This window comes from Mus caroli, chromosome 2 (assembly GCF_900094665.2).
Source record: "Mus caroli chromosome 2, CAROLI_EIJ_v1.1, whole genome shotgun sequence".
NCBI classification, from domain to species: domain Eukaryota; kingdom Metazoa; phylum Chordata; class Mammalia; order Rodentia; family Muridae; genus Mus; species Mus caroli.
In genome coordinates this window covers 65,199,386-65,212,175 of record NC_034571.1, presented here as the reverse complement: position 1 = coordinate 65,212,175, position 12,790 = coordinate 65,199,386, and the positions used below count along the sequence as shown (strand labels likewise).

The window sequence follows — 12,790 nt, the reverse complement described above, 5'->3', positions numbered from 1 at the left end:
AGTGTCAGGTAGGAAGGACAAGGTTCTGGCTAGCTGCTGCTCTAGTCTAAATGCTGCTGACAGCTCTCTGAATGGCCTTCCAATACAGTGGCCACCAGTAACATCCACAAAGCTCCTGACTAATGAAACTAAGGGCTGCAACTTAAATTCCATTTAACTTATTAAAAATAGCCACGTGGGGCTGGATAGCACACATCTACATGGCAACTACAAGAGGCCATTTCAGCAGAGCATATTTAGTAGATGGTCATGGAGGTTTCTTCACTGGGAGAAAGGTTACCACGCATCTACCACAATAAGACAGAAGGCAGTGCTGCCTGTGATGCTGGGGCGGGGAGGATGTAATACATTTTAAACACGGGATTTTTTTTATTTCATTTTTTATTAGATATTTTCTTCATTTACATTTCAAATGCTAACCCGAAAGTCCCCTATACCCCCCCCCTGCTCCCCAACCCACCCACTCCCGTTTCCTGGCCCTGGCATTCCCCTGTGCTGGGGCATATAATCTTCGCAAGACCAAGGGGCCTCTCTTCCCAATGATGGCCGACTAGGCCATCTTCTGCTACATATGCAACTAGAGACACGAGCTCTGGGGGTACTGGTTAGTACTTGTTGATCCTCCTATAGGGTTGCAGACCCCTTTTAGCTCCTTGGGTACTTTCTCTAGCTCCTTCTTTAGGGACCCTGTGTTCCATCCTATAGATGACTGTGAGCATTCACTTCTGTATTTGCCTGGCACTGGCATAGCCTCACAAAAGACAGCTATATCAGGGTCCTGTCAGCAAAATCTTGCTGGCACATGCAATAGTAAACACAGGATTTTCAACAAGCTGCTGGGAAGAGCTTGATACAGACATGGAGACATTCACCAGTGGTTGCCAGGTGGAATGGTCTAGATCTTGTTATCCCTCCACAAAAAACCCAGCAAAGTTTATGAGATTGTAAATGAGCCATTTCTACCACATTAAAATGAGTTTGAAAAGTGGAACCTGTCTAGGAAGTCAAAGCCATTCCCAGCTACACTGTCAGTGTAGGCCAGGCTGGGACACACAAAACTGTCTTCCAAACCAAACCAAAACCAAAATAAAATACCAACAACAGCCACAGAACATTTCTAGAAGTTGGAATTTGAATCATTTATTTCAAAACAAGAGATTCCTAATGTACTATTCAGATACAGTGGGAAGTTTCCATAGGTCATAAAATCCAGTTAGGGAGGATTTTAGGATAGAAAGAAATATTGAACAGACAACCAGATGAGCAAACATATAAAAAATTCCCGACATAATAAGGGCATTTTTCAGGGCATATTCTATTTTGCATTAATGTGCTGCTTTGAGCTGCAAAAAATTAAGTTTGCCCAATGACGTTTCTGGTCATAAATACAATTAACTTTCAATTTTCCCTTTTCACATGGGTTTGTCTGATGTGACTGTGGGTGTGTGCATGTCATGGTGTGTGTGTGAGAGTGAGAGGACCCCTTGTGAGACCAGTCCACGAGGGTTTCTTTGACTGGACACGAGTGGCTAGGCTTTGTGAAGCATCTTTCAGGTCTATAACTTCCCACTTCTATCTTCTGACTTCATATTAAAGTTTTACCAAACTTACCCTGAACCAATCAAGCACTCCCTCCCTGCACACTGACTTCCTCTGTTGTCTTACTGATTCCTTCCCAGGAAAGCCTCTGTAGTCAGGATTTTCTCCTCTCGGAGACAAAACACCTGACAGAACAGCCTAAGAGAGAGAGGCTCAGCTCAGCTCAGTTTCATGAGCTAGAGGTCAACTGGGCAGGCAGAACAAGCCACATCATGGCAGCCAGGAAGCAGAGAAAGGGGATATCAGAATGGATTAGCCTAGGACACAAGTTCATGACCTCAATGGCTGCTTCCTCCAGCTAGACTGACATTTCAGCACCTCTGATAATCCCATCACAAGGACTTAATCAGGGAGTAATGCACTTATTAAGTCCCTGTCCATAGGACCCACTCACATTGGAAGCCCCGAATAGCCACCTAGAGGTGTACTCTAATCTCCTAGGTGACAATTAGGATTGAGTAACACAACACCCACCTCCTTTTCTCTGGAATTAAGAATTCCATTTCGTGGGACTGGAGAGATAAGATGGCTGCTCTTCCAGAGGACCCTGGTTCAATTCCCAGCAACCACATAGCAGCTCACACCTGTCTGTAACTCCAATTCCAGGGGATCAGACACCCTCACACAGACATATATGCAAAGCAAAACACCAATGCATATTAAAGATAATAGTAACAAAAAATATTTCAACTTCATGTGTTAGTCAGCACCAACCTTTTCTCTCCAACTGGGAGAAGATGAGGAGGGGCAGAGTCTCACAGTAGCAGAAGTGTGAGTGAAGTTGGGCACTCTTCACGCATAACTTCTATGCTTTGCAGCTGGCATAAACACAATGGCTACCACAAAGCACCTGGACAGGGATCCATGGGGGACTTCCTGGATACAGCAGGCTAAGTGGGACACTTATTATTGTGTCACTGTCCTTGTTTAAATTTCAAACTTATTTTTAAAAAGGTGGTAAATTAAAAAAAAAAACAAAAACAAAAATCAAAACCAAAAACAAGGAACAGAAACTAACTATACCAAAACACTATGAAACTAAATGAACTTCTATACAGTTGGGGTGTCCATTCAGAACAGAAGCTCTACACTGGATTTTATTGCCAATATAAATAGGTACTTTTACTTTTTTTTTTTTTTTTTTTAAAGATTTATTTATTTATTATATGTAAGTACACTGTAGCTGTCTTCAGACACTCCAGAAGAGGGCGTCAGATCTCGTTACGGATGGTTGTGAGCCACCATGTGGTTGCTGGGATTTGAACTCTGGACCTTCGGAAGAGCAGTCAGGTGCTCTTACCCACTGAGCCATCTCACCAGCCCCTTAACTTTCTTATTAGTTGGCTTTATGTGCATGGCTGTTCTGCTTGGTGTCTGCAGAAGCCTGAAGAGGACACTGGGCTACTGACTTTCCTGAGCCTGTGAGATGCCATGCGGGTGCTGGGAATCAAACCTGGGTCCTTTGGATGAGCAGTCAGTGCCCTTAATCTCTGAGCCATCTCTTAGCCTATTGAGTCTATCTTCATGTGCTGGTCCTCCACCAAACTTCAAATCCACGACAGTTAGACCTAGACACACACTGGGCTCGCTCTCCTTTCACACACATGCTCATTACCTGCATCAGTCCGTCCTCCGTCCTGCTTCCTAATGTTTACTTTTCCTGTCCTCTCTCCTGCATGATACACTGTATCCACATGTATACTTGTTACTGTAGCCACATGCGCATATATTATTGGTTAGGTTCTGCATGAGGAGAACCGGGTTTTTCCTGTCTGAGATTGTGTGGCCTCACTTAAAACTACAGATTCTAAGTCTATCCTCTTTTGTGCAAATTTCCTGACTTATTTTAAAGAATGGAGTAGTATTCCACTTTACATGCATATACCAAATTTTCGTTATCCACTCATCTGCTGATAAACAAATAGGTTGATTGCAATCTTTTGCTATAGTGAATAAAGCAGCAATAAATATGGGAATGCAAACACTTCTATGGTAGTTTGGTGTTTTTGGGTATTTGTCCAGGAGTGTAGCTGGGTGATAGAGCTCTTTGTTTTTAACTTCTTGAGAAAGCTCCAAGCAGGTTCTCACAGTGACTGCTCCCCCACCAGCAGTGAATAAGGCTTCCTTTCTCTCCACATCCTGTCCAACATTTGTTGTCAGATTTGATGATGGCCATTCTGACTGGAGTGAGGTATCTGAAAGTAGCTCTGAATTGCATTTCTCTGATGGCCAGGGATACTGCTATAGATTCTTGTGTGTGTGGATGTGCTCATGGCTGAGGAGTCAGAGGGCAACTCAGGTATCTTCCCTCAGGCACTTTCTGCCTTTCTTTTTGAGACAGGGGACTCTCACTGACCACAACTATCAAGTCTCAGGGATCTGCCTATCTCAGCATCTCTAATGCTTGGATTACAAGCAGGCCACCACACCTAGCTTTTTTCTATTTGGGTAATGAAAATTAAATTAATTAATTAGTTAATTAATGAGACTCAGGTCCTCGTGCTTGGCAACCACTACCTCCCCAGCCCGACCGACTGTACCCCAGATTCTTCTTTATAAAATACAGGTAAAATCTCTATGAATAACTGTACCACCATGTTCCCTGACTCTCAATTTAAGCCCCGCATTTTCATTTTGTACTGACTTAAAAGCAGAAAAGATACTAATCAAGGCTAGAAAACACTTGAGTGTGGGAGGCCCACCTGTAAGTCCTGTTCTTAGGAGGCTGATATAGGGGCATTACGACAAATTTGAGGCTGGCCTAGGCTATCTAGTGAGATCCAACCTGGACTACAAAGTGAGGCCCTGACTCAAAAAGAGTAGAATATAATTCCATGTATATGGGCCCTGGAGGACTCACTTCAACTGCACACATAAATCCTTATATGTGTGTGCTTACATGATCACAGCAATGCAAGATTTTGCAAATGTGGCATTAAAAAAAAAACCCAAACCTAAATGCTCTGTGGTTATAAAAGACAAAATGTATAGTAACGATTCTGTGACAGGCTAGACTGTAAGCCTCATTTACCAACAAATTCCCCTTTCAGGTCTAACAACTGGCCCCATGATGTAATGCATAACACAGAAAGCAACTTGAAATGAGTTACGTATTAAGCTGAAGCACTCAGCCTATCGTCCAACTACTCAGAAGGCTGAGACTTTCGCTCCAATACAAACACACCCCACGGCAAACAAACCACCCCAACTCTTGATGACCAGAGGGAATGGCAGAAAAACATGGCAAAATTAGCGTTCTAGAAAAGATCTGGGAAGAGGGGCAAGAACTACCCAATCCCCTAGCTCCAATACTGAGTTAGATGCTTTCCTAGAGGAAGGGGAGCTAACGGTGTGATTGGGCACATCAGCTTAACCTCTCTGTGCTTTCCCTAACTGTGAAGTGAGGCTATCAACCAGATGGTCTGTGAAGCTGGAAGGCACGAAGAACACCAAATGCAGATGGCTGTGACCACCTGGGTTCTTAGGAACAAATGACTGCATCCACTCATAGCAGGACGGAGTAATGAGAAAGATAATGGTGCTCACCTGAGTTTCAAGAAACAAACAATGTCTTCAAAACGAAAAATCTTTAAAAGCAACAAATACTATATATGCATGTACTTTAGAGACAGGAATTAAAGGATCAGATTTGAAGCAAATGTATACTTTAACTTTTATACTTAATTACTTTTGTATGTGTATGAGAGAGAAGGAGGAAGTTGGCGGGGTGGGGGTGGGGGGGACAGACAGACCAGACAGACAGAGTGTAATGTACACACAAAGATGGGTGTGGAGATCGGAGGACAGTTCCTGGGAGTCATTTATCTCCTGCTGTCTTGTGGGAGATAAGGACCAAGCTCAGGTTGACAGGCCTGTGCACAGGCACCTAGCAAGTCACCTTGTTAATTCCCTCCAAACTTGTTTCAAATAGCAGCATATACAGGGCTAGGCACACATGCAGAAAGTAGCTACATGTTGATTAGAAAGGAACACTGCTGAAACTGTTTATTACCACTGCAAGAGTGGATCTCACAAACTAGGCAATAATGTAATGCTGGTAAGAAGGCCACCAGCTAACCTTCATTGAGTCTTTACCACAGTCTAGAGTGTGCCATGGAATAGCTCACTTAATGCACAGGATAACCGAAGGGTAGGAAGTATTATGATTTAACAGTACTTGTTTTCAAATACTTATGTCTAATGTGTGCTGTGGGACTGAGTGAGAAGGTGACAAAGGTACTGACTGCTCTAGTCAACTTTCAGACAAACAGGCTGTCAGCTGAGCCAACATCAGGGGCTGGAATCCAGTTCCCCAGTGTCTACTAGACACTAGTGGTCTACCAGAACAGTCTCTCAGGGTATCTATGCCCACTAGTCGATATGGTTCCCCATTTCTGAAAATATGTTTTGATGTTTTCAAAAGGTGTGTATGGGGGAAGGGAAGAAGAGAAAGAAAAATGCCAGCATTATTCCTTTTCCTAGTGTAGAAAATTTAGTTGCAATGCAAACAGGGCAGTATGCGGTCTCTCAAAGTAACCACTCTGAGTATGTCTTTTAAAGAAACAAGTCATTTTACTAGATAATCACATTTCCCCAAGCAATATGCAGTCAGATTCCAAAGCACATGATGAACTTCCCAAGTATTTACCAGTTCACTTTTTTTAAGTTGGTGAATCCTGAGGATATAGTCCTTTCAGTAGAATATTAAAGACAGTAAAAAAAAAAAAAAAAGTACAGTGGTGTCAATGGCGCTGGTCCAGAAGGCAATGGAACCAGCACTTCGCAGAATCTTTACCAAAGCCACAGGTAATGGAGAACAGGAGATCTGGCCAGTGAGGAGCCCAGCCCGCCAGATTAACTTGCTTGAGTCTTTGGACATAAAGTTTACGTTCAGTGATACAATGTTTAAAGGTGCCCTTGGGTTCATGTATTGTGTATCTGGGGCTGTAGGAAGCTGCAATCATCTGTGTCCTGCATTTGAACATAATTTCAAAGAATGCTTATGAATTAAAAAGCTTCCTGGTGTTAAACTGAAGAAATCAACCGGGAGGGAGAATCTGCAAGTGGGACCTGCTTATATAGGATTCTAATTACATTTGGAAAACAACATTAAGTAGCCCAGTTGTTTATGAGTTTGTCAAAAAAGTAGTCCCCTGTAACAGGGCTTCTTTGTCAGTGAGGCACCCCTAAAATAGGGCAGCTCCACCCAAGAGCAGACATGGTCCAGGTGTTCTTTCTACAGGACTAATTTACAGCACTTTGCACTTTGAAGTTAGCACCTAACTACTGTGGAGTCTGCAGCAAGCTTGGGTTAGGCCTCTGATTACAGGGGAGATGTATCAATGGCCCATCAGTCAACAGAGTAACACAGCATGTCCCCAAACTAGTGTGAGCGCTGGGTCCACAATGTCCTTGGAGAGCTCCTTTCTCAGAGTGTTATGTAAGGCCAGAATTTTAAAATTTATAATGGCCATCTAAGAGACCATTCTAAAGATGAAACTTTTGAGAATGGCTTTGTTGGACTCACTTAATAACAAATGTCAAATGGAAGCAAGAATCTGGCATTCAACATACAGGGACTGTAGGAGGCAGCCTATAGTACTTCTATAAAATCTAGAAGCCCTAAGGACACATTGTCTGTAAAAAGTGATACATAGTTCTAACCTATTGTTTGGATTTTAAAAGTAACATTTCTTTAAACTCTGTGACTCAAGTGGTCTGGAACTCAAAAAATGGACCAGGCTGAGCTTAAACTCAGAGATCTGCCTGCCTCAGCTTCCAGAGTGCTGGGAATAAAGGTGTGTACCACAGAGTTCACTTTGGCAGTGTTATGTGCATATGCTTGCACAGGCCAGAGGTATAACTCTTACAGTTCAAGTTATAGGCATCTGTGAGCCATCCAATTTGGATGCTGGGAACTGAACACAGGTCTTCTCCAAGAGCAGTATGTGACCTTAACCAGTGGGCCATCTCTTCAGCCTAAGTACCCACTTTTTAAAAATAACTTTTGAAAATATTCGGGGTGTTTGATAAACTTTTCCTTGAAAGTACAGCTTTCTAATTAATTAATTAGCTCCAATTTACTTACCAAGAAATAAAACTGCTAATTATTTAGGCTGTATGACTAATCTATCTTTATTTGTTCTTGATTTTAAACAGGGTCCCATTCTGTAAAGCTCATTTTGTACTCAAACTTGGTCTTCAACTTTTGGCAATCCTGCCTTACCTCACAAGTGCTGGATTATGGGTGTGGTTGACCACACCCCACTCTAATATATATCTTGCCCACACTCAACTTCATTATGCCACAGCATTCAAAACCTTTGTGGCACATATATAGGGGGTACAGTAAAGCACAGGGAAATAAAGTGTTATAAATAAAGTCCAGCAGTGTTTACCTTTAGACAGTGCAATTTCATGAAACTTTATCTTGAAATTTGTTTAAGTGTTCTATAAAGAACGGATAACCAGAAAACACAGCAACTTAGTAAAATGAAGATCAGTACTTACAGAATGTTAAGTCTGTAATTTTGGAATGTATAATTCAAGTGAAACAAAAAGAACTTAAGGGTCTGAACATATCCTTTGAAGAATTAAAGACCAGAAAACTCCGTGCTCAACACCAGGAGGTGCTAGTTAACCACATTCTCCTATGAAGCTCAATGCAATGAACCTCACGGCCCTGTTAGGAACATCACAGTAGGTATCGTATGCTTCCACCAGATACACAAAGAAGCAAAAACCTGAGAAAAGCAGATGAGGTGTGGGAAGAGATGCTTCTCTGCACAAAACACACTGAACGACCGCAGGAGAAACCCTGCCGTGGTCAGTCATCTCTGCAATGGGGATAACAGTAAATATATAATGGGATCACAATTGCACTGAACCATGCGGGAAGGCAGAAAAAAACTCGTATACGCCACCTAAGAGAATAGACAGGAAGACAGAAATTCATAGCACCTAAGAAGATAAAGTACTCTGCTTAAGTAATTGCTGGGTCTGTTTCCCATTGCCCAAAGATTGTAAAGCAGAGCTGAGCAGTAAGTACTGAAAATAATCTCTCCAAGTTTACTTGATTATGTGGATTCCTGTAAGATAGCAGCAGATAGGGGCATCAGAACAGCGAATAGTGTTTTTACCACTAACAAGTGAACGGCCAGCAAACTGGTAGTTACCACAGAAAGTGAAATTACATCAGTTCAAACATGGGTGAGTTTATCTCAAAAGTTTCCTGCTATAGACACATTGGCTCACAAGATCGGGGTCTGTAGTGGGACGTACCACCATGCCTTAGGAAGCAACGGATAGGAGGGAGAGAACTGTTCTTTTCTCTCTGAAATCAGAGGTAAGGCAATGAGTGGCAGAATCAGGGAGAGAGAGAGAGGGTTAAAAACGTAAAAACATTTGCTTTCATGACATAATCACTAAAGCTCCCTTGGTTTATACCCTCTATACAACGATTTCATATTTGGTAACGTTTGTGCTCCAGATGCAGACTGGTAACTGAGGCTGCCCCTACTACTTCTAAAGCTCAAGGAAGAGTGTAATAACACACCTGTACTAACTATGTGTGCACTCAGAAATCCTCCGAAGCACACCTATGAAGACGACATACTTCAACTGTCTTCCATAGGAATAAGCTCATTAAACTGGAGTCCTGTTGACATGAAGATCCGTCTAAGACCCTAAAGACTACTTTTTTTCCCTACTCATTAACACTAATGTGTCTTACTAGGTTTCCCTGGGTGTTTATTATAATAAAAATACTACAGCTCCCTAAGGGTTCATGGCCACAGTCAACCACTCAGAATCTGCAAGTAACAGGATAATACCCCTCACACGAGTCAACTAGGAATCAGACCAGATAAAAAGGCATCGCCATTAATTTTCCTTCGAACCCGGAATGAGGCAGTTCTTTCTCCTGTGTTTCCTATTAGTGCGGGATTTAGGAGTTTGGTTAGCTGAAGGAAATAGGAAAGTAATATGGCATATGAAGAAACACCCTGGAAAAACAAGGGCTTCAAAAGTCTCTTTGGGGTGGAATGGAGAGACAACCACAATCCCGACAATCAAGGTGACCAATCACAGTCCTATCGTTCAGGTATCTGGGTTATTTTAAAACGTTATCTCATTCAGGTATCTGGGTTATTTTAAAACGTTATCTCATTCAGAACATGCGACCCAGGGCAGAAAGTGAAGGTGTAAGCAAGCACACTCTCAGGGAAGATTGTCCCTAAATGGCGATGCAGACTGAGGCCACTGCCCATGTTAGCACTCACACAGGTGTCACCACATTCCTGGTTCCACGAGGAAAGGACTTTTCACAGATGGATGTGCCTTTGACCCCTGGTGTCTGGCGCTGCGTTCCCTCATCAAGCCTGGCTATTTTGGAAACGCTCCTCCGCGGACCTAAACCTCAATCTCCCCGACTATTTCATCTTAGAAAGAAGAACGGAAGTTCCTCTCCTCCAGGAAATGTTGGAGAGATCTGGAAGGGTCAGGAGCGACCCGGAACGGAAAAGTCCTATCAAAAATCAACTAAATTTAAGTCTGTCAAATCTAGCCCGAGGCCGTTCGTGCTCCTTTCCCTGCCCAGGTGGCCTTTGCAAGCATCCAGGGGTAGCCGAGATGAACCGACACCGGTGGTGACATCTCCGCCTAGCCTGTGGCTCCGTCACCCTCCCCGGGAACACAGGTAAGAGTTCCGGCTCCTTCTGGAGGCGGCGCCCCCTGCTCTTCCTAACTCTGAAGCTCAGGCCAGTGCGCGGCGAGGCCGTGCAGAGGGCCAGGAGCCAGGGTGGCGGGTCCCGGGCCACGTCGCCCGCAGCCGCGCCCAGGACGCTCCGCGGACTCGGGCCTGGCCGCCCCGGCGTCCCCCCCCGGGCCTTACCCGCAAAACGTGGTAGCCCTCGGTGCCGCCGCCCGGGATCTCGACGCTCTGCGAGGAGCCCATGGCGGCGGGCGATCCGTACGACCCGGCCGGCTCAGCGCTGCTCCGCCTCGCGCACCGCCCGCTCGGCGACTCCGCGTAGCTCTTGGGACGTGGCACTTGCAGCCGCCCGAGCCGGGCCGCACAGCCCGCCGGGAGATCGTCGCCCGGCAGCCACGGCCGCTGCCACGCCGCAGACAGCGCCCCCTGCCGGGAGCCGGAGGGAACGATCCGGAGAGCGCGCAGCGGGCGGAGGCAGGGCGCGCGAGAAAGCGGAAAGACAGCCCGGAACGCGACGGCTCGCTACGGGGCCCCGGAGCGGACAAGACTTATCTCGGCGCGTTTCTACCTTTGTAGAAGGGTATTTGGTCGCAGCGCCTCCTGGTGACCAGAGGCCAGAGAGGAAGGGAACAGATGCCGAACACGTCTGGGGCTTGCTTTGTTTTAGGTCTTGTTTAATAAGATTGTAGTTCACAGTGCCTTTCTGGGGTTGGAATATCAGGTGTTCTCAGCTCACGTTTATAAAGAGTAGTGTTCCCTGAAATAACAGCGGTTACTGTTTTGTTGTCTTTCTTCTCGTCCTGATAGAACACTACGGAGCTACGGAGCTACGCAGGAGCGAGGGGCAGGGGTTGGATTTCCTTGGAATTTTGCCTGTTGCCCCACTGCACCCCTCTCAGTGTTCCCTGCCCCGTCTCCTCCCCAGGCTGTAGTTTGACTCTCAGTAATGGTGTGCCATCCAGGTGTTGACTGTCTTTGGTGTTTTGCAGTGTGAGCTATTATTAAGGGTGAAGTATTCTAGTCCCAAATGGTTTTTCATAGTTACCCCAACACGCCATCAGTTAGATAGTCTAGTTTAAAGGATAGGTAGAGGAGCAAATGAGTGGTGCTCTAAAGAACCAGGGGAATACAGTACGGGGACCTTTCTTCCCGACAGCTGACCAGTTCGCCATATGGAATCAGAATCATATGAAAAGAAGAAGACTGGACTGAAAGAGATACCCATAGACATAACTAAGAAATACCAGGAAGAGCTTGCATTGGGATCTGGAGTGAAGCCCAGAGGTTTCATAGTCCCTAGCCTGTGGAGGTGGAGGAACCGTGAAGAGATGGGCCTTGTAGAAGGAAGTTGGAGCCTGTCCTTAAAGTAGGGAGTAGAACCCTGCCGCTTCCTTTCTCTCTTTGCCTCACAGCTGCCCCGAGATGAACAGTTTTGCCAAAATAATGGAGCCAACAGCTATGGACTGAAACTACAAGCCAAACAAATCTTTCTTCCTTTAAGTCGTTTTTGGTCACTGACAAAAAGCTAACAGAAAACCAATCTGAAAAAATTCCTAGGGCTGAAGAGGAAGGAGGCTTAGGGGTTAAAAGTGTTGGCTGCTCAGTCATGTCAATGGGAATTCAGATCCCAGCACCGACAATAGACTGTCTATAATGTTTATAGCTTCAGCTCGAAGGGATCTAGCACCCTCTTCCAGCCTCAGTGTAAACACACACACACACACACACACACACACACACACACACACACACAGAGAGAGAGAGAGAGAGAGAGAGAGAGAGAGAGAGAGAGAGAGAGCTGGGATCTTGCTGTGTTCTCCTGACTAGTCTTAAATCCCTGATTCCCAGTGACTCTCCTGCCTCAGCCTTCTGAGTAGCTGAGATATGCCACTGTGTCTGGCTTGTAAATGGCATTTTTGGCAATTGGAGAAATTTGAATATGGTTGCTAGAATATTAGAATTAGGAGAAGACTATTTCTTTTAATGAAAAGGAAGATAATTACTGAGGTAGGGAGCTAGTTAGAAGACAAGCTGAGCCTGTGGGCATAAAAAATGATTTTTTAAAAATAAAGTGTACATTAGTGCATTCCTCCACATAGGACTGTCTGGGATGATATGAGAAGGGGCTATACTATGGACTTCTGAGTGGTAACCATGTATTTATCTTGGCTTCTTATATATTCTATACTGCTCAAGGACCTGCCTTTTTATAACAATTTTTGTTTAAAAATTGAAAATAAATTACCATGTCTCTCTTTGCTGCTAATAAGCCAATTATAGCATCTTTCGAAGACCCCACAAGTTCATAGTTGAATAAATGAAAGGTGCGGTCACATGACTTCTCAAGAGCAGGGAGTGCAGCAGAGTTCGTTGCATGTTGCTGGTATGTAATGGAGTGCCTGGCAGCTAATGCAGAGAATCAATATTTAATACAAGACAATAAATATAAGAACTAGATTTGTTGATAATCATCTTATCCTG

General features: G+C 44.4%; 1 protein-coding gene across 1 annotated transcript in view; it reads right to left on the bottom strand.

Annotated features, from left to right (window-relative positions):
* Positions 1–10,735, bottom strand: part of Gorasp2 (golgi reassembly stacking protein 2) — a 30,037-nt gene extending 19,302 nt beyond the window's left edge. Inside the window, exon 1 of the mRNA XM_021154529.1 lies at positions 10,490–10,735. Coding sequence (XP_021010188.1) covers positions 10,490–10,552 — 63 coding nt within the window. The 5' untranslated portion in view covers positions 10,553–10,735. The remainder of the gene's footprint in view (positions 1–10,489) is intronic.
* Positions 10,736–12,790: the final 2,055 nt, after the last annotated feature.